The sequence below is a fragment of the Suillus clintonianus genome (assembly GCF_016758775.1).
Source record: "Suillus clintonianus strain FC179 chromosome Unknown DEU56scaffold_145, whole genome shotgun sequence".
NCBI lineage: Eukaryota > Fungi > Basidiomycota > Agaricomycetes > Boletales > Suillaceae > Suillus > Suillus clintonianus.
The window spans coordinates 81,880-101,603 of record NW_024539369.1 but is presented as its reverse complement, the minus strand read 5'-3'; the positions used below and the strand labels follow the sequence as shown (position 1 = coordinate 101,603).

At 49.9% G+C, this 19,724-nt stretch overlaps 6 protein-coding genes across 6 annotated transcripts; 2 read left to right on the top strand and 4 right to left on the bottom strand.

Moving 5' to 3' along the window:
* Positions 1–4,796: 4,796 nt before the first annotated feature.
* Positions 4,797–6,063, bottom strand: DEU56DRAFT_918850 (uncharacterized protein; the record flags this gene model as incomplete). The annotated part of the gene is made up of 4 exons (XM_041358182.1): positions 4,797–5,254; positions 5,307–5,451; positions 5,512–5,772; positions 5,824–6,063. 4 exons carry the CDS (start codon positions 6,061–6,063, stop codon positions 4,797–4,799), a joined length of 1,104 nt encoding a protein of 367 aa, XP_041202222.1.
* Positions 6,064–7,067: 1,004 nt separating this feature from the next.
* Positions 7,068–8,203, bottom strand: DEU56DRAFT_918849 (uncharacterized protein; the record flags this gene model as incomplete). Its single annotated transcript, XM_041358181.1, has 4 exons — positions 7,068–7,268; positions 7,331–7,637; positions 7,690–7,862; positions 7,928–8,203. The coding sequence occupies 4 exons, from the start codon at positions 8,201–8,203 to the stop codon at positions 7,068–7,070; spliced, it is 957 nt and encodes a 318-aa protein (XP_041202221.1).
* Positions 8,204–13,206: 5,003 nt separating this feature from the next.
* On the top strand, positions 13,207–15,466 carry DEU56DRAFT_747686 (cytochrome P450; the record flags this gene model as incomplete). The annotated part of the gene is made up of 12 exons (XM_041349292.1): positions 13,207–13,408; positions 13,473–13,602; positions 13,654–13,698; positions 13,751–13,894; positions 13,946–14,097; positions 14,151–14,266; positions 14,317–14,436; positions 14,553–14,742; positions 14,794–14,854; positions 14,978–15,106; positions 15,157–15,294; positions 15,352–15,466. The coding sequence occupies 12 exons, from the start codon at positions 13,207–13,209 to the stop codon at positions 15,464–15,466; spliced, it is 1,542 nt and encodes a 513-aa protein (XP_041202220.1).
* Positions 15,467–15,958: 492 nt separating this feature from the next.
* On the bottom strand, positions 15,959–17,242 carry DEU56DRAFT_838027 (uncharacterized protein). Its single transcript, XM_041354873.1, has 6 exons — positions 17,198–17,242; positions 17,063–17,140; positions 16,685–17,009; positions 16,593–16,633; positions 16,092–16,540; positions 15,959–16,044 (listed from the first exon to the last, which is right to left on the bottom strand). The coding sequence occupies exons 2-5, from the start codon at positions 17,132–17,134 to the stop codon at positions 16,097–16,099; spliced, it is 882 nt and encodes a 293-aa protein (XP_041202219.1). The 5' UTR covers positions 17,135–17,140; positions 17,198–17,242; the 3' UTR covers positions 15,959–16,044; positions 16,092–16,096.
* Positions 17,243–18,080: 838 nt separating this feature from the next.
* On the top strand, positions 18,081–18,520 carry DEU56DRAFT_761216 (ESSS subunit of NADH:ubiquinone oxidoreductase; the record flags this gene model as incomplete). Its single annotated transcript, XM_041350511.1, has 3 exons — positions 18,081–18,206; positions 18,266–18,381; positions 18,439–18,520. 3 exons carry the CDS (start codon positions 18,081–18,083, stop codon positions 18,518–18,520), a joined length of 324 nt encoding a protein of 107 aa, XP_041202218.1.
* DEU56DRAFT_142525 (single hybrid motif-containing protein) lies at positions 18,511–19,616 on the bottom strand. Its single transcript, XM_041344751.1, has 5 exons — positions 19,384–19,616; positions 19,180–19,329; positions 19,070–19,113; positions 18,833–19,012; positions 18,511–18,779 (listed from the first exon to the last, which is right to left on the bottom strand). The coding sequence occupies exons 1-5, from the start codon at positions 19,490–19,492 to the stop codon at positions 18,729–18,731; spliced, it is 534 nt and encodes a 177-aa protein (XP_041202217.1). The 5' UTR covers positions 19,493–19,616; the 3' UTR covers positions 18,511–18,728.
* Positions 19,617–19,724: the final 108 nt, after the last annotated feature.

The window sequence follows — 19,724 nt, the reverse complement described above, 5'->3', positions numbered from 1 at the left end:
GGAAGTAAGTATAGTTATGCCGAAGGCGTGTGGCAATCGCTTGGCATTGGCCTCCGCTGACTACCAGTTGAGCATGGAGAGCGTCAACACGTCGAAAGACGCGACGCTCGGCGTGATAGAGAACGTTCCGCTGGACTTCGGAACAGGGCCTATGCTCTTCCAAGTTCAAGTGGTCGAACGCGCGCACTTCGAAGTGCTTCTCGGTCGCCCGTTCTTTAAGCTGACAGCTGCCGCACGCAAGATCTCCCCAATGGGGAGCAAGAGTTACCCTCACCGACCCCAACTCCTTTAAGGAGATTCGCATCCCGACGACGCCCTGGGTAAAGCGCTGCGTGCGCTGCACTATGGAGCAATTCTGCTCCGACCACCCCGCTAAGCCGGAGGGCACGGGTTTTTAAAGATCGATGATTCGTTTTCAAAGCGAGGAGACACTAACCGTACTCTTACCGCTTCGCGCCCCGCGCACAAAAGTATTCCGTTCCGTTCTCATTTCCCCTCTGTTACCACACAATCGCGCAACCCGCGCATGATGTGTCGTCCGTTATGTCGCTCTCAAGGAGCTCATCCGCCGCGGTTCCCGTTCCTACTTACCAATTTTCCGCATCAGAGCGCAAATCCGCGCATTATCCGTTTCTCTCTTCTTCCCGCTCCATATTTGACCTAGCGTCCATCGACGCGTTTAATTCAGTTACAGTTACGATTCCGTATGTCACGCACTGGTCTATAAGCCAGTCGCGAAGAAAGTCCGCACCGTGCCAACTACTATGCCCCCAGAGTATAGAGTTGTGCGCCAACTCCCCGCCGATCCATTGGCTGGTATGCCAGAACTACACCCCCATCCCCCAGATTTTATACCAGGCGTCCGCTTTACGCAAGAGCGCGCGGACGCGCTAGATCTAGATCCCGCCAACTGGTTATGGCCGGACGAGCTTAAGCTAATCCGCTGGCTCGTTCGCGCGCATGAACTAGCATTCGCATGGGGCGCTTCCGAACGAGGCCGCCTCAATGAAACCTACTTCCCGCCCTACAAAATTCCGACCGTGCCGCACACCCCATGGTCTCAAGAAAAACATCCCCATCCTGCCGTCTACCTTAGGTGAAGTTATCCGCATATCAAGGAAAAGATCGAATCAGGGTCTACGAACCTTCGACCGCCGCATACTGTTCACGCTGGTTTTGTGTTGTCAAGAAGGACAAGAAGTCCTTGCGCCTAGTTCATGACTTGCAACCACTCAACGCAGTCACTATCCGCGACGCCTCAGTTCCGCCATTCGTCGAGCACCTCGCAGAATCATTTGCGGGTTACGCAGTTTATGGCATGATGGATTTATACTCCGGATATGACCAGGCGCGCTCCACGAGGAGTCGCGCGATCTAACTACGTTGGCACGCCCCCTAGAGACCAATAGGACTAACACGCTTCCGCAAGGACACGCTAACGCGGTCCAGGTCTATCAGGGGTGATACCGCCCTTTATTTTGCAGCACGAAATACCCAGAATATACCTCGCCCTCGGCGATGATGTGCCTGTCAAGTCTGTAAAGACGCGCTACCAGAGCGCGGGATGGTTCTTACGAAACTTTACCTGCCAACCCAGGCATCCGCCCGCTTCATCTGGAAGCATTGCCAAGTCATTAACCGCCATCCTACAGCGTCTTGAGAACGTCGGCGCGCTACCGTGTCCGCGTCAAAATTTGTCTTAGCCGCGCCGACCGCTATTATTGTCGGGCATTTATGCACGTTCGACGGCCGCGTGCCAGAGGACTCTAAGGTCCAAAAGAATCCGAGATTGGCCCCGAGTGCAAGAACCAGTCGCATGTGCGCGGGTTCTTAGGGCACCTGCGGCGTTCCTTCGCATTTTTATCCGTGACTTTGCACGCATCTGCGCGCCCGCTAATTAACCTCACCAGGAAAGATGTCCCCTTCGAATTTGAGCAAAGAACACCGCGAAGCTATGCAAACACTCAAAGACGCCATTCTAGAGTCGCCCGCACTGCAGCGCATCGACTACGAATGCGGCCGCGAAGTCATCCTAGCGGTCGATTACTCGAAACGTCGCCGCGGCTACCTCCTCATCCAAATCGGAGAGGACGGCAAGCGCTACCCCAACCGCTTCGGATCAATCGCACTCAACGAGGTCGAGAGCCGCTACTCTCAGGCCAAGTTTAGCACTCTACGGCCTCTTCCGCGCACTCCGCGCCGTGCGCATATACATCTTCGGCATTACCAACCTTACGGTTTGAAGTTGATGCGAAGTATATCAAAGGTATGATCATAATCCGGATTTGCAGCGCCTAACGCGACCATCAATCGATGGATCGCGGGCATTCTACTATTTTCATTCAAACTTGTCCACATTTCCGCGATGAAGCACGCCGGCGTTGACGGTCTCTCAAGGAGACCGCGCGCAGACGAAGACCCAGATGAGGAAGACGATCACGAGGACTGGCTCGACCGCGCGTACTCCTTTGGAGTAGCGCTTATTAATGATCGGACTCATATGATTGAAGCCGCTGGCACATCATACACCCGCGATCCGTACACCAGGCGCGACGCGCAAGTCACTAACCGAACTCCCGCACTCCTAGTTTTCTTAGATACTATCTCCGCTCAACCCGATGAGCCCCCTATACCTCGTTCTGACGCAGCGCAAGCCATGGACGAGAAGATGCGCGAGTATCAGCGCTTCCTAGAAAGTCGCGAGAGACCTGCGGATCTCTCGGACGACGACTTCGACACCTTCGTCAATTCCGCGGCAAAATTTTTCGTCATGGAAGATAACCTATGGCGCAGAGAATCACATGGCCGGCACCAGCTAGTAGTAAGAGGAGAGCGGCGCTATCGAATTCTCAAAGAGGCGCACGACGACCTCGGGCACAAGGGTATTTATACCATCCGTACGCGCCTCCTCTTGCACTTCTGGTGGCCGATGATAGTCGAAGACATCAAATGGTACGCGAAGACTTGCCACGAATGTCAAGTACGCCAGAACACCCGCCTACACATTCCGCCTATTGTACCCATCCCGGGCGGCTTGTTCCGCAAGGTACACATCGACTGCATGATGATGCCCAAAGCGGGCGGATTCGATCGTATAGTGCACGCACGATGTGCACTTACTGCGTACCCTGAATGGCGCATGCTACGTAGGGAAACTGCGAAGACCTTGTCCGCGTTTATATTCGAAGAACTCCTCTGCAGATGGGGGCCCATCACCGAGATTGTAACCGACAATGGCCCCGCGTTTATCGCCGCCGTCGACTTACTTGCGGAAAAGTATGGGATCCACACGATCCGCATCTCCCCTTATAATTCTCAAGCTAACGGTATCATCGAGCGGCGGCACCTTGAAGTTCGCGAAGCGATCATAAAAGGTTGCCAGCACGATCTAACGCAGTGGCCGCAGATCGCGCACGCCGCATTTTGGGCAGAGCGCGTCAGCATCCAGAAGTCTACAGGCTTGTCGCCATACTTCATGGTTCACGGCATGGAGCCGATTTTTCCTTTTGACCTCGCAGAAGCTACTTTCCTCGTACCACTCCCGAGCAGGGGCGCGCTAACCTCCGCAGATCTTATCGCATGGCGCGCACGCCAATTACAGAAGCGAGTGCAGGACCTAGACACAATTAAAGGCGCTGTCCTGAAAGCGAGGTACAAGTCTGTTCGCGACTTCGAACAGCGCTTCCGCGCGTCAATCAAGGATCACGACTTTCCAACAGGAAGTCTGGTTCTAGTCCGCAACTCAAAAGTCGAGTATGAGCTGAGCAAAAAGACGAAGCCACGGTACTTAGGTCCAATGGTTGTCCTTCGCCGGACGACCGGCGGATCGTATTTATTGGCCGAGTTGGACGGCGCGGTCTCGCGACTCCGATACGCGGCATTCCGCGTAATACCATATTTCCCGCGCAACAATGAGCGCATAGCTGTGACGGCCATCACGGGCCTTGACGATGAAGGCCTGGATCACTTAGCCGCAGAAGATGACGAAGAGCCAGAAGAAGAAGACCCCGAACGCGACTTCGGCGAATAACGCACTCCCATCACCCCCTCCGCAATTATTCCCGACCCTCTTCCCGTATATAACCACTCCGCAAGAATGCCCTCCAGAAAATATAATAAAGCCATCGAAAACAACGAATACCGCCATAGAAGAAAATAACAAAAACACCCCGCATCTATTTCCCTCTCTCAGTTTTACCCCGGGTTTCGACCGGCGCTCTCAGTTTCTCCTTTCCAGACTCATAATACCGTGCGCCGCGCTGAACATATCTTCCGCAGACCCTATATACATTCCGCACGATCCCCGCAACAAGAACATAACAAATCAGATAAGTACATACTATGAATCTAACGCGCGCATAATCAACCATAGACATTTCCCCTTCTAACGCACGCCCGCGCCGCGCACATTTTAATATATATACCCCGCCGCTAATCATTAGAGCGCGGCAACCCAAGGAAGGAATAGAAGCCGACAGTACGCCGATGAACGCAAGCCGAGCGCGAACCTCGCACAAACCCGCCGCCAGTTCCAAGTTTTCTCTATGTTCCATGCGTTCAAATACTTGAATTTTTCTCTTATCTCATCCTTAGGCCCAGCGGACTGGACTCAAACTCAGACACAGACATGGGGGACACGGATATCTATTATGCGCGTATGCGCAGGGAAACAGAGTCAAATCTATAGTACAGGCGCGCCTTGGCACCAATTCAGCAATCAAGTATAGTACAAGCGCATTGGCGCTATGAATCCAGAGTCCACAAGCGGAAGAACCGCGCATTATGCTATCAAGTACCTAAAGGAACTCCGCCAGTTCCTCATCCTCCTTCCATTCCCGCGACATAGAATATAACCGGCTGCTCTGCGCAGCCATCTCAGCCTGCTGGATGCGGGAACGCTCTCCAACGCGGCGAAGAAGCTCGCGGAGACGCGCATTCTCAGAGCGCAGACGCTCCAACTCCCCACCCTCCTCATACCGATCCAAGGACTCCTCCACGCGACGCTTCTTAGGGCCGGAAAGGATAGGGTTAATAGCCCTGGTCGGCCTAGCAGGCAAGGCAGAGAGGCCCGGAGCAGGAACGGGCTCAGGAACTGACATCTCCTCCGACTCCAACCCCAACTCATTTCCGCTATCAAGTTCCATCACCTCCTGACGCGAAGACGCGGTGCGAGGACCAGACTCTGCGGTAGGCGCACGCGAGGACGCGGGTGCAGCCTTCTGAACGCGACGCTTAGGGGGCGCCCTTGCAGCTCCTAAGGAAACTCGTTAACATAGGAAACAGTACGCGGAAACAAAACAACTTACCTCTCTTGAAAGAGCATTGCTGGTGCGCCTTCGCGCAAGTATCACAGCGCACGCCGGGGCTGCCATCGCACTCTCTACCCAACTTGGTGCACCGCTCACACTTCTCTCCCAAAGGCGCTCGACCAGTCATGCGCCCGGTAGGCAACTGATGTGAAGATCGCGCCAAGTCAGAATCCGCACCAACCCGAGAACGGACACTACGCACCGGAGCACCCATATCAGTCTGCACACCCGCCTTCTTGGAGGACGGAACCAACACCTCCATCTTCTTCTTCTGCGCGGCAGGAGGCCGCGCAGTCACAACTTCTTCCGCTTGAGCAGCGGCCTTCTCCTTGATAAGGCGGATCGCACCTTCGAAATTCTTGTAGGCCTTGCGGCCAGCCGTCATCAAGACGTGCTCCTCATCGTCGAGATCGAGCTCGATCTGCAAATGCCGGGCAGTGTCGCCGGCAGCCATAACACGAGTCTATGATAATCAGCATCAACCACACAACGCGAAGAGACCGAGGACACTCACCATAAACCCATTCCAACTTCGCATCCAGGTCTCCTGATCCTCCATCAACTCCTCTTTATCATCCGGCATTACGCGAACAAGCGTGTCCAAGACTTCGCGAAGCGCGGTCCATTTGCGACGAAGAACGTCGGCCTCGGTTTCGATCGGCTCAGGTTCCTGAGCAGGAGACGCGACGACAGGAGACGCAGCACGCGACGGCGGCGGCGAGTCGGCAAGTGAGTCGAATAAGAAAGGCGCCATGGTATAGAAGAGAGTATAGATGGGCAGAACAACGCGTGATGTAGATGGATAAGAAGAAGAAGAAGAAACAAAAGCACGCGTCCACTCACTTTTTCAAGCGCCGAATTCCCGATATAGAAAACAAAGCCACGACGTGTCCACACACGTGACTCGTGCTTTTCCGGCGCCGGCACACACACACTCGCCGATACCGGCGCGCATGTGACATAATCGTCAGAAATTTCGCTAAGTCCATTCCGCGTCTAGGGGACTGACTGCGGACAGTCAGTTTAAGAGTACCCCGCAGGTGTAGGGAGTAATATCCCTACAGGCTCGTATCCCCTGATATATACATCGACCTCATCACTATCCTCATGTATGCACAGTCCAATAGAGTTGCGCGCAACACGCGCGACCTTCCGCGCTCTTCCGCGACGCACGCAACCTTCCGCGCCCTTCCGCAGACCGGCGCTATCCTCGGCATATCCTCCCATGTCCTGTCCTGTCTGTCCGGTACCGTTGGTGCGTACTCTCACTGTCATCTCCGTCTCTGACCACATCCAGGGTCTTTTACATAGTGTTACATACTTATCCGCTTCCTTGCGCGCTTCCGCGCAGCCTATCCGCTTCCCTTACGTCTCAATACCCTGAGAGCTCGCGTAGCGACCTACATATCTAGAAGACTCAGAGGGTTTCGGACTTACTTACTTTTCCCTTACTTGGACTCACTATCAGTTTCCTGTCTAGTCGCGCTTAGAGCGCTAATATCATTGCAGTCTTTGTCTATCATCTTCTTTGTCTTGTGAAGTCTCGTTCCTCATCCAAAGGGAGCTCCTACGATCCTCTGCAACTCTTCTCCCTTTGCGCACGGACCGCACGCATTCCGACCCTTCCGCACGGCTCGCGCATTCCGCGCGTTCATCACATCAGCCTCGCGCGTTCCCGCGCACCTTCGCGCACCTTCCAACTTGAGCCTTTCTCTTGATCCCTCTCATCATTTAGAGAGATTGACTCAGTAGCATCCCCTAAGGGACGATTCTACTAGCTCGCCTCTCGAGGTAGATATTCTTGTGACTCTCCGGAGTTTGCATTCCTATTTCCTCACCCACAGCGTTGTGGATGTAAGCCAACACATCATGAGTTGAAGGTATGTCTGCCAGTATAGCATTTGGCCGCATTGCCACCAAACAATTTCTAAATGCGGGTTTGTCGGCCACTACAAGGCTCTGCATGACAACATTGTTTCAGGATTTTCCGAATCTCATGGATCATCGATATCATCACTCACCTGATCGTCGCAGACCACAAATTCAGCAACTGTGCGTAGCACATCCTCCCTTGAATACTCTTTGTTTTGCGACTTCTGGAACATCTGGCCTAGATCTTGTTGGATGTCCTTTGCTTGTTTCTTCCTATTCGCTTGCAGCTTTGCTATATCACGCGGTATCACATGGTGATTTTCCTTCAGGCCCAGTTCTTTACATTTACTCTTGTATACCTCATAATGACTTCGGATGTGTTGCCGACACGAAGAATTACTTCCGACGTGGAATGCCTTGCGTTTTCCATGCTTTGCGACAAAATCCTTATCATCTCTACAGGCGCAATGTAAGTACTCAATATTAGTATTCAATCTGATCTACTGACTTGCATACATTGCACCAGCGCCCCTTCGATGTTTCTACATTTCCATTAGTCTGGCAAAACTTCACCGTACAACGATCCGAGAACACAGTGAGTAAATCAGTTGTACTCTGTTTGTTCGTTTTCAGCACATCGGGTAGAGGAGCGTGGTGCTGTTCCTGCAAGCCATTACTCTCCTACTATCTGGTGATGTTGAGCTGATGTCCAATACACAGATGACAATGAAACGAGTCGCAATTACCTCTTCATCTTCAGCATCCTCAACAAAGGGCTCAATTTCTTCTTCTTCACTGGCCTCACTCTCGTGGACAACCTCATCAATCGTGTTTCGACGTGCGCGCTTAGATTTTGAAGGAGCTGGAGGTTTCTTTTTCGAAGTACGTTTTGGTTCAGTCTCACTCTCGCTGGTTTCTGATTCGCTGTTGCTCGATACAGCTTTCCATTTGCGATTCTTCCCTTTTGGTGACACTTGCTTGGTCTTTGAAGGCCGTGAGTGCTTGGCTTTGGCAGATGCCATTGCGATAACCTTTTCCGTGGGTCGTCGCACACGAGTTGACTTCATGGTCAGGTTGAAGAGAAGATCGAGGCAGTGGGGAGATGCAAAGTATTGATTAGTTGGTAGTGTCTTACAGAATCATTCAAATATAACAATGTGTAGAGCACGTTCCTCTACTATGACGAAGTCTAGACCAGTTACAACCAGTCCTGGACTGGTTTTTGAAAGACCGGTTGCAACCTACTGCAGTGTGGTCCGGCAACTGAAGGCAACCGGTTTTTCAGAGTTTGGTCCAGTCTTTTGGAACTACAGTTAAAATTAGGACTGGTCCAGGTCCGGTTGTGCCAAAAATGGCCAAAAAAACCGGACCGGACCGGACTTTAAAACACTAGTGTTGTACTCTTCGTTGTCTGAGCCAGGTAGCTCGTGGATAGATCCGGATGGAAGGGGATCAAAGGCTAAACCCGCAAATTCCTGAGTAGGAGGGCTGGGTGAAGCAGGTGGGGCCGTGATGTATATAGCCTCCAGGGTCTCACTGTCGAGGAGATAAGCTCGCCCACTGGTATCGTACCATAAACCCCCAGGTTTGCCAGTGGCTGCAGCGGGTTTTCCGGTTGTGCAAGAAGGATATTTGGTGTCGTGTGCCGCGCACTTATGGGCTAAGACTTCATCGCGCTTACCCTCCATAGCACCGCCTTTACCGAAGCAATCTTTAGCGACATGCCCCCCGTTGCTACAATTAGTGCAACAGAAAGAGTGCCCAGCACAACCACACTCAGAGCATGTCTTTGAAGACTTGACCGAGTTGAAGGATCCTTTCCCAGTAGCGACCATGGCGACATCAGTGGACATTTTGGACTTCTCTGTGTCTATGAGTTGCTGTTCAATGTCTAGATGGGAGCGTATGTTGGATGGTCCATATGGGGTGCTGGAGGTGCAGGTGGCTAAAGTGTCAGCAATGTGGTTACGCACATGGGGGAGGTCGTCGGTCATAGCGTTAAGCATCATAATGGTAAGAAAGTTGTCTTCCTTCGGGAGACCAATAGCATATATGCAGTGAACGAGGTTGTTGAGTTGTGTACTGGTGGTCGAGAGCCGTTCAGCGCGACGATAATGGACCGTGAGGGCTTGTTGAATAAGTAGAATTTGTGCGATTGGTCTGACCTTTTCATGGCGCATTTTGAGGGTGTTCCACGCTAGATACGCGTTGACAAAGGGACGTAAAAATTCTTGCTCCTCCGGGCTCGATCGCGTACGGAGAGCTGCGATGATGCAGAGATTATTGAGATCCCAGGTGCTTGCACCAGTAGGATCAACTGTAGAGTCTGGGCGCAAGATTACACCAAGAAGATATCCCCCACCGTGTTTGAGGAGCAGATAATTCTGCAACTTATCTGACCAAACACCCCAGTTGTTTTGGCTATGGTCCAAGACTTCGATTTTTTCTAGATCGGTCTGGCTGAGCGTCACGATGGTGATTGATGGTGATGTGGTTGCTGGCGTTGAGGCAGTCATATTGGCCAGCGAGCTCTTGGAACGGGTGTGGGGCTTTGATGACGATTTGGTGTCTTTCGACATTGATGGTGGTTGATTGGGGGAAAGAAGTGTGAAGGTTTCAATACGATGATATCACTTATATATAAGTATCGAGTTCTTGAAGAAGATCAAGTATGCTTCTCGCCCGAATGGGATAAATGAAGGAAAGTCAGAATTGAAGTTCTGATTTGTTCCTGGAGATGATGGTGGTCTAGAAGGTTCCGCTCTCTCTTTTACGAGTGAGCAGGGCTCATAACCTGTTAAGTTCTAGACACTATCAGTCCTCAGTCGCATATAATGGACTGTATTAGATATACCTAGACACTATCAGTCTATACAAGATAACTGTTAGTGATCTAAGTAGAGCGGGACGATAATAAGAGACTCACCCTCAGTCACATATAATGGACTGAGGGAAGAGATGAACCATATGGTAACGGGTATATATACGGGGTTGTATTCCTTCCAGTGACTCCGACAAGCCGTGTATCCGTGGTCGTATTGGTCACGTGCACACGCTAATAGTCTACGAGACCGGAGCTGTAAATGATATAGAGTATCATGGACAGGGGGTCGCCCTGTCCAATGCTGTTAGTGATAGGTATCCATTCCAATGTAAACCCGTCGAAACGTAGCTGTGTCTGTCTGTTCGTTAGCATCCATTCTGTGAGATCAATAAGTTCACCTGGTAAGTGTCGCATGTGCATGTTATGAATAAGGCATTTGGTGACAGCGTTAAGAAAAGCACCCTCTATATCGAGGAAAAGGACAGAAGTGACCTTGTGGGATCTCCAAGCATTTTTAACTGTTTCTTCCAGCAAATGTAACGAATCTGTAGTGGATCGTCCTGGTCGTCCTCCAAAGTGAGTGTTGGGCAGAAGTTGGAATTGTTTGAGAATATAGGTGAGGTGATCCGCTACTACTGCCGTTAGAAGTTTACCTAGCGTGTTGAGCAGCGCTATAGGACAGAACACTTTTGGAGTGGAATAGTTCAGTTTTCCCGGCTTACGAAGCACGACAGTGGTAAATTTTCTCCAAGGCTCGTAATAGGTTCAAAGGTGGAATACTGCATTAAAAAGATAGGTCAGGTATGGTACTAACATTGTGGTGCATTGTTTGTAGACAATGTTGCAGATTCCATCGGGGCCCGGCGCCTTGTAGCTGCTGAGTTTGCTAATGGCTCGCCAGATCTCGTCTGAGGTGATGGGGGTGTGCAGTACGACGGGTTCTGGGTAGATCGTGTCTGGAGGGATAGAATCATGAGCAGGGGGGGTGGAAAGAAAGACTCAGCGATGATGGTACACTTTTCGGTGTTGGTGTTTGCTTCCACGGTCGTGCTGTCGGGTTTCTTGATGACGAGGGTGGGGATCCTGGACTTGCCTCCGTCTCTGGGTTCAGACATTATATACTTGTTTGTGGTCCATATGTCGTTGCCTTTGATGTCTTCTAGCCACTCAATCCAATAATTTATCACTCTTAATTATAATTACAACACATGCATGTAAGATAGCCTGACCTTGGTCCTCGTTCATACACCGGTTCATCACGTGATTTGAGGATAGAATACATGTAAATCTGTTCCAAGATCTTGTGGGGATGTACTACAATATCAAAGTGGTCTACTCAGAATCCTTATTTTTGGCGAATTGAAGGAGGAGTAGGCATTTTGTAGCAAATTCACCCTTGTGACCCATTTGTGACTGTAGCGGTGCTCACTTGGGACATTTTGACAATATAATGCCTACTCGTCCCTCAGTTTCTTACATTAGATCATAAAAAATATATGTCCAGCTTGCTACAGATTGTCTGCACACAATTATATCCTGAAACAGATTTTGCTCACACTTCGCAATTGTATGCAACGAGTTATATGCAGATTCATTGAAATGTCACGCTAGGTCACGTGCCTGAGTAATCTGCAAAATGTAAGCTGATCCGATTCGGAACTTTGTTCTGCGGTCGTGGACCCACCGAATACCACCATGACCTGGGCACACCCAATGATCCCGATGATGATCTTCATCGCCACCTTTTCCCTGCACAACGTCTGCATCAAGTGCGAAATACCGTTCCACTCTACCCTGAAGATGCAAGCGGCACGCCGCCATTACTACATAGTCTTGCACACACATTAGGCTTCAACAGATGGTCTCCGCGTGCTCATTTTACGATATCATTGGAAGATGGAATCCTGCAGCTGTGCCTCTGGCGACGGATCACCGGTACCGTCGAGCGCGGCCAGCGCTGACCTTCTGAAATCCGAATACTGCCTCGATTTTCGCTTTTGGTGGTAGAACGGTTATGGCAACTTTCAACGCCTTGCGGCTTCTTCCTCTCCGACGCGCCGTGATGTATAATATTGCATATTATGATTATGCTCTCTGATACACATCCCGACGTCCGAAGGTGAGCGAATTGTCCTTCACCCATCTTATATGTATAAACTTGAGTTCGCATGCCTCAGAAGATATTCCATCACGGTCGCACGTCCCGCTTGGATAGCAGTCTTGCGATCGATATTCTGAGTGGTGACATCATGGCATCACACCTCCAGCGCCACCGATGCTGTCATAGATGATCGTTTTCTAGATTTCTGTCCATAAGCTTTGGTCCGGCGTTCACATGACTGTTTCTTATTGGATCGTATCATGATGGAGCCGTGACGGTTCTGTCATCTTCTTGTCAAATTGTTCGCTTGGCTTGGCTTCGCACGGTGATATCCGAACACTTCCAGCACCCTCCTCCTGTGAGCCAGAGCAAGACTTTTCCGTCGAACGAGGCTTGAAGATGGACCCGAACTTATAGACTCTGTTGAAATTCAGCACGCTTCTCAGCCGAGAACACCCTTCGGGAGATTCTTGAATGTCGTACAAGTTCGGCCATATCTGGTTGACTTCGCTGGGACATCATTTGTGACATTGTGCACGAAGACGTAGCTAGGCAAAACTTAGAAGGAAGAACGACTGGCGAAGACGGGGTACTCATGACTAGTCGGATGATCTAAGGTGCAGCTCTCGATCGAAAGTCATCGGTCCTTCTCTTCTTGATGGAATATCCAAAGACCACAATGTAACTCAGGGCATGTAACTTGGCCACAGGGGAACCTGTTAATTCTCAAGATCCTTTGCTAATTACCAATTATCGAGTCTTTCCAGATAAATCGTTCTTGGGCAAAAGCACCATTGTCGCTCCGTAAATTTACGTGCCTTAGATTCATGATTCACTAGCACTCATGACCGCCGGTTCAGCTTTGTTGCGGCTTAGCGAACAGCATCATGACACTGACATGAATCTACGCCCCGCCTGGACGGTTCACATGTCATTTACTTACTTGGTATTGTGGATTCTTAACCTCGACATCCTGGATCCGACCATTTGTTTGGCTCAGTTAATTAGCCCAATACGATATATACTTGACCGACTTCAATGGCATCACCCACTGGGGCTCCTCCCTTAACTATCCAATGGACACCAAGACTCATATAACAATGCTCGGCGATGGACCTGGACTTTACTTGGTCATATCAGCCTTGGCGGTAGCTGTGTTAAGCTGCTGTCGGAAATATTGGCTCAATCACTCGCGTCCCCCGCTGCCGCCTGGTCCCACCCCACTTCCAGTACTAGGAAATGTTCTTAGTCTTGATGCTGGTCGGCCTTGGTTGACCTTCAATTCCTGGAGATCCACATATGGTTGGCACATTGTGATGGGGATCTGGATCTGTTCATGATAGCTCATTCAGATCTTGTTCGCCAGGTGACATCATTTCTGCTCGTCTATTCAGCAAGCAAGTCCTGGTCGTTAATTCCGAGGAGGTCGCGAAAGACCTCTTTGAACGGCGTTCCAGCATATATTCGGACAGACCCCAGTCGATTGTTTACGAAGCGTGAGTTGCACCTTGAAATGTTAGTCCGCATCGATCACGAACATATCGTAGCTTCGCTTCAGATTTTAACATGGGGTTCATGCCATATGGAGACAGGTGCATAACGCATTGTTCTATGTTATGTTTATGGGTGTCTGATACACAACAGATGGCGCCTTCACCGACGAATATTTCATCAGGCATTTCATCAAGCTGCTATACCCGCTTATCACGACGTGCAACTCCGTTCCGCCCATAAAATGTTGTTCAGTCTTTTGCAGGAGCCTAGCAATTATCCATGCCATTTTCAGATGTCGGTCGTGACAATTTTTTTTGGCCTCGCACTGACGCTGATTTTTATCAGGTTTACGTTGTCATTCATGCTGTCTATTATATATGACTGTGAGGCGAATGCTAAGGATGACGGCGTTGCCCACGCCATCACAAGGTACGGGGACCTCATAGTCGATGGCTTCGCGCCAGCTGCTATGATGTTAATGGAAACTTTTCCTTTCCGTATGTTCGCACATGCAGCAGTAATTGCATGTAATTAACTCAACAATCTCTAGTTTTGCAGCTACCTAGCTGGTTTCCTGGTGCCACATTCAAGCGAGCGTCGTTCAAGTGTATCCAGGCAGGCCATGATGTGAAGGAGATCCCCTTTCAATATATCAAAGAGAGGATGGTGAAGCACCCCATCAATAGAAATACAATGAACTAAAGAACCGCCGACAGTCTATCAACGATGCGGGGCCGTGCTTGGTGGCTGATGCTTTGAACAGGACGAGTCAAGAGGACGACGTCGGTACAACTGCAATCAAGGAGGCTGCTTCCGTTGCATTTACAGGTATGCGAGTTGAAGAATCATTCTTTCCTCGCAATACTCATTTTTTGTGTCTTCAGCGGCGTCTGAAACGGTGAGTTTCACTTAATTTTTGTTTGCCCATCATAATCAGTTTCCCTCGACTTAGACTACTGCCACGTTACTTGTGTTCCTTCTTGCTATGGTGCTCAACCCAGAGGTACAAGCTAAAGCGCAGGAGGAGATTGATCGAGTCGTTGGCAAAGATAGACTCCCCAATTTTGATGATAGACCAGCGTTGCCCTACCTGGAAGCTGTTTTGCGTGAAACGTTCAGATGGCACCCAGTGATTCCATTCGGTTTGTCCACAACGCGATTTCTTTCTAGACATCCTCTGACAATACCCTCAGGCGTCCCGCACGCAACGACGACCAGTGATATCTACAATGGCTATTACATTCCTAAAGGTTTGTATCGTCCTAATTCAACGACGGCAGCTGATGCCCCAGTATGCTAGGTGTTGTTGTTTTTCCAAACACATGGAAAGCCCCCACTACCCTTACACTGAATGTCTTCACATAACGAAACTTATAGGGCGATGACGCACGACGCAACGAAATATCCCAGTCCCGACGAATTCAAACCGGAGAGATTTTTCCATGATGATGGGTCCCTCAACAGCGACACTATGAATTTAAACTTTGGCTGGGGTCGCCGGATTTGGTGAGCATATATTCGCACTCCTCCGCTCTCCATTGAAAGCGACTGGTCAGTGTGGGACGACATGTCGTAGACGCGTCACTCTGGATCGCGATCACAAATTTCCTGGCGTTTTTCTCGACCCACAAGGCTCTTGATGAACACGGCATGGATATCCCAGTCGTCCCGAAGTTCACCACTGGTTTCACAGTGTTTGCAGAATACCCATCTGTCCCTGAAAGTAGTTTGCTGACCTCTTGTTATTTCAGTCATCCGGAGACATTTCCCTGTCGCATTCTCCCGCGATTCCCCGGTGTATCTGTGAAGACACTGACGCGTTTGACTGGCTTAGGTTTGTTCTGTCGACAACATTTGGTATTCTGATATACTAACATACAATGGCAGAGCAATCGTGAATGATGGTATAAATGCGTAGTAGTAGTTATGCAGCCCACGGATATCATAGTAGCCTTCTGCTTTAACATTTTTGTTTATGCAAGATGACGGTAAATTAGACTGCGACTAGGTTATTTTGTCCGAGTCTATACCGTCATGTCCTATTAAATTTGTTATGTACTAGTAGCGGCCTGTATGTTTGGAAAATGTCGCTTTCATCATCCCAACGACTGTAAGAACCTCCCTTCTGCCGTACGGTCTGTACTTTATATGATAGGGGAGACGTACTACGCTAGCTTTATATGGATACTAAAGTAGGTCGAACATTCGAACCTACAACACGGAGTGCGAGAGAGGCGCTGTAGTGCAGGGCTAAGAGTATATTTGAGCTATTGTTCGAAACAATTTGAACTTCAACACGCGATGGTATGCTGACCAGACCCTTGTCATTCAGTAAGAAGGAACAATAAATAGTACTACTATCTTCATTCGTGCATGATCTAACGATTCTAGTGATAAGTTAACTGCTGGTAGGAAAACATAAATTATGTGAGTAAGTTGCGGAGGTGCTATATGGTTCCCATGTTAAGAGTCCGGAAATTCTACTTAAAAATCCAATCACAGTCCAAGAGCCTCCCCAACAGTCAACCAGTGGTGCCCCTCCCACAACGAGTTGTCCCTGCTAGCCGATTCCGGGTCGTCCGACTCCGTCACAGGGTTCCACCCGCAACTTCCTCCCCCGGCCCCAATATGCTTCTGGAAGAACGTACGGAAGTGCGCGTTGACCACACCTTCCGTAGGAAGAGCATCGCAATATACCACAGGTACAGTGGCTTTATACAATGCACCGATCTCCGAGAGCGTTGCGCGTTGTCCCTCGATTTGAATTTGAACATCAAGTAGACGAGATGGAGGTTGGGTAGTAAGGATATGAGCGACGTATCCAGCGACGTCGGATACTGCAGTGAAGGACCCTGGTGTTTCTCCTTTGTTCACGATATGGAACTTGCCAGTGTCAGCGAGCGCGGTGAGCCAGGGTACGAATTCGTAGAACAATCCGTTCTGTATCGTGTTCAGTACTTATTAGAACGACATCGGAAAAATGGCTACTCACGAAGACACGGAGAGTTGGCAATCCAATTGAATTCGCATAAGCTGTAAACGGAGGGTAAGTGGATGCCACGACGCGCTACCGTCATCACTTGCCTGCGAAGTCAGTCTTTTGGAAAGCTAAACCACCTTTGGATAGTTGCGGTTTGATACCGAACTCGCTGGGGACAAAGAGCTTCACGCCTGCCTCCTTGGCAGCGTCGGCGAGAATGTTCTGGCCAACTACGCCTCCGAAAACAAGTGTGACGGTCGAAATGAGAACGTCTATTTTGTGCTCGCGGAGCACTGTGGAGATCTCAGATGCAGATGTGTAGTCTGCGCGCACAAGCTTTAGGTGGGGATCGTCGGTAGGGAGCGCAGCGACGTTTGTGGAGCCTGGGCGGGCGATGACGAGAAGTGGGGTGCCAATGGCGAGAAAGGCCTGATAGAGATGGTTAAGGACGACAACTGCAAGAACATTATAACGAAAGTCACCTTCACGATATGAATGCCGGTGTTGGGTCCGGCGCCGATGATAGCAAAAGACTTGAAGAGTTGTTCAGACATGTTGTGCTGGTAAGAGGATTGGTTTGTGTGTATGTTTTAGACTGCTCCTGTCAATGAACATACCAGCTTTTATACTCTACCTCCTGTACTGTCGCTTGGATGATGGCTGTGATCATCAATACTGTTCTCTTGATGGTGGATGGTACCTGAGGGATACCTGGGAGACCAGGGGAGGCCTCGCAAGAATTACTGCGGAGAGTGACAAAGTGGTGCCGCGCCTCGCGGTTTATGACACGGTATGTTCGCGTCAATGGACATGTTCATGACATTTGAACATACGAGACTGGAGAACGCGTCGCGGGACACTTGAGGAGGCATTTTCATGACAGGCCCGTGAAACCACGCTCGAGGCAATCGTGCACGCTTCGTATGCAAAAGTTCAGCCAAACTTGACTCGATATCGTAGGGACTTGCTTACCGTCCTGCAGCTGGCCAAGTTCTGGAAGTACTTGAGTTGTGGACTTGGGCGAGGTGCTAATTTTAAACTTTTTCGCGTAAGCAGCTTGACTCAGCAATCGACGCGCAACGCAACTTCAAGGATCATCGCACAGACGGCAGTGTAGTCACGGTGTCCACAGGCTGGAGACCTCCATCACTTTTTGGTGATGGTGAGCATCCTGCGTATTAATCACCTTCATCGCCTCCGCCAGCTTCCCTTGGACTGCCTCCAGAGTCCAGATAGGTATGCAACGCCGCAATTACACAACCCAGAGTTACCTGACATTCGGACAATGTTATGAAACTGATTTCCGCCATTCTAACTCACATATGACTATAACCGTTCGACATTGACATGTATCGCTCTGAGCAGAGTTGATCAGAATGACAATATTTTGCGCTCTGACATAAGAATGAGGACAACTCATCCAGTCGTGTTTGCATCTATTTAGACCAATCCACCTCGAATTTACCCGAGGGACAGTGCAGTCGGTCAACAATATCCCTCATGCTACCAACATCATCTTTACGCGCCCTTCAAGTGAGAGTGCCGCGCCGCATAACAGGCAGACGATTTGCATCTCATGGCCCACCGCAATTCAACGAGCCTAGTGGTTGGCTCTTCGGCGAAAAGGTGATGTCTCTAACCTCGGTTCAGGACCTCCGGGAAGCTGACAGGGATAACTGCTTTAGCCACCTGCACCAGGACAGAGTCGAGTGAAAGAGGAGTGGGAGAACATCTGGTATGTAGGGATGTTCGGGTCAATGGCAATGGCTGCAGTATTATTGTACTACAAGCCTGACACAAGGTGGGCGGCGCGTCTCTTCCGCTGAGCCAGCTCGTTCATTCAATCTGGTCTATGCAGCATACAAACGTGGGCCCTCAGGGAAGCCAAGGAACGCATGGAAGCCCGTGGAGAGAAATACAAATACGAGCCGTCATCGTGAATTCATCAACTACCTTACCATTTCATTCTGACAATCCATACTCGCTGAGCTCGGGATAGAATGCATTGCAAGAGCTGATCATCTCCTCTCATCTATGATAATATAAGTAATAACAAAGGTATGGCAGTTGAGGCCAGGGGTTGTATTGCTAGGACTCCCGCAGGAAGACCAAATAGAAAGTAGATAGATGTTCCTTCTTCATTATGATTCAGGCTTCCCAAGTCGCCTTGTATTTCTCGAGCGTGAGCAGCTCATTCAACTGTTGCAATAAGCCACTGTTAGAATTCTTGGAGAAACGTATGAATCACTCACTTCCTCGGGCGCAGAGAGTTCGATTTTGCACAGCCAACCTACAAGCCTCATGTTGATGATGATAATATTAACACAATCACTATTAAGCTTACCTTTTTCCTCGGGAGAGCGGTTCAGGAGTCCAGGTTCAGAATTCAGGTCCTCGTTCACCTCAGTGACAATGCCAGACACTGGCGCATACTATATAAACGAACATACATGAGCAATTGATCAAAAGGCAACGGAATGTTTCTCAACGATATCCGAGGCTGCCTTGACACTCTCGACTGCGCCAATCTGGTCTACAAATAAGTTATTAGCGCGCTGTTAACCCGTTCGGTACCGTTCGCAGGAAAACGGGCACCTACCGCCTTTTGAAACCTTCGAGCCTACCGCAGGAAGCTCCACGAAAACAACATCTCCGAGACTCTCCTGCGCGTGATCCGTTATGGATATAGCACCCAACCCAGTCTCGTCATCAAAAGCAACGACTTCGTGCTCCTCGGTGTACTTTTTTGCTAATTGAGATTGTCAGATAATGATTTATTCGGAGAGTTGTGGCATTCACTCACTAACGATAGTCCGGCAACCGGGCATGCGCACAATATTCGAGGGACTTATCCGCGCAGCCGTCGAGGGCATCGCTCGCGCACGAGCAGCTTGTCTGATTACAGAGAACATAATTAGGTTGCTGAGGCCGAGCGGATGTAAGGTAGCTGAGGCAAGTGAGGTGTGAGACAAACGATCTTCGCGTTGCACTTTAGAATTTCGATAACCGACGTTTACTTCAGGGGAGTGGCCGACCGCTGTCCGTAAAATCACGGACAGCGGCTACAAGGTGGCTGAATAAACGACAAAAAAGCACATAAGGTCTGTATCTACTTTTAAAATGATGCATGATGCTGAGGGGGGA

Coding starts and splice junctions, on each gene's coding strand:
- DEU56DRAFT_838027 (XM_041354873.1), bottom strand. CDS start 17,134: ATGTCTGAACAACTCTTCAAGTCTTTTGCTATCATCGGCGCCGGACCC. Junction 16,634..16,684: donor CCAAAAGACTGACTTCGCAG/GCAAGTGATGAC, acceptor CTCCGTTTACAG/CTTATGCGAATTCAATTGGA. Junction 16,541..16,592: donor TGCCAACTCTCCGTGTCTTC/GTGAGTAGCCAT, acceptor AACACGATACAG/AACGGATTGTTCTACGAATT.
- DEU56DRAFT_142525 (XM_041344751.1), bottom strand. CDS start 19,492: ATGTTCTCTGTAATCAGACAAGCTGCTCGTGCGCGAGCGATGCCCTCG. Junction 19,114..19,179: donor CTCGAAGGTTTCAAAAGGCG/GTAGGTGCCCGT, acceptor ACTTATTTGTAG/ACCAGATTGGCGCAGTCGAG. Junction 19,013..19,069: donor TCAAGGCAGCCTCGGATATC/GTTGAGAAACAT, acceptor TCGTTTATATAG/TATGCGCCAGTGTCTGGCAT.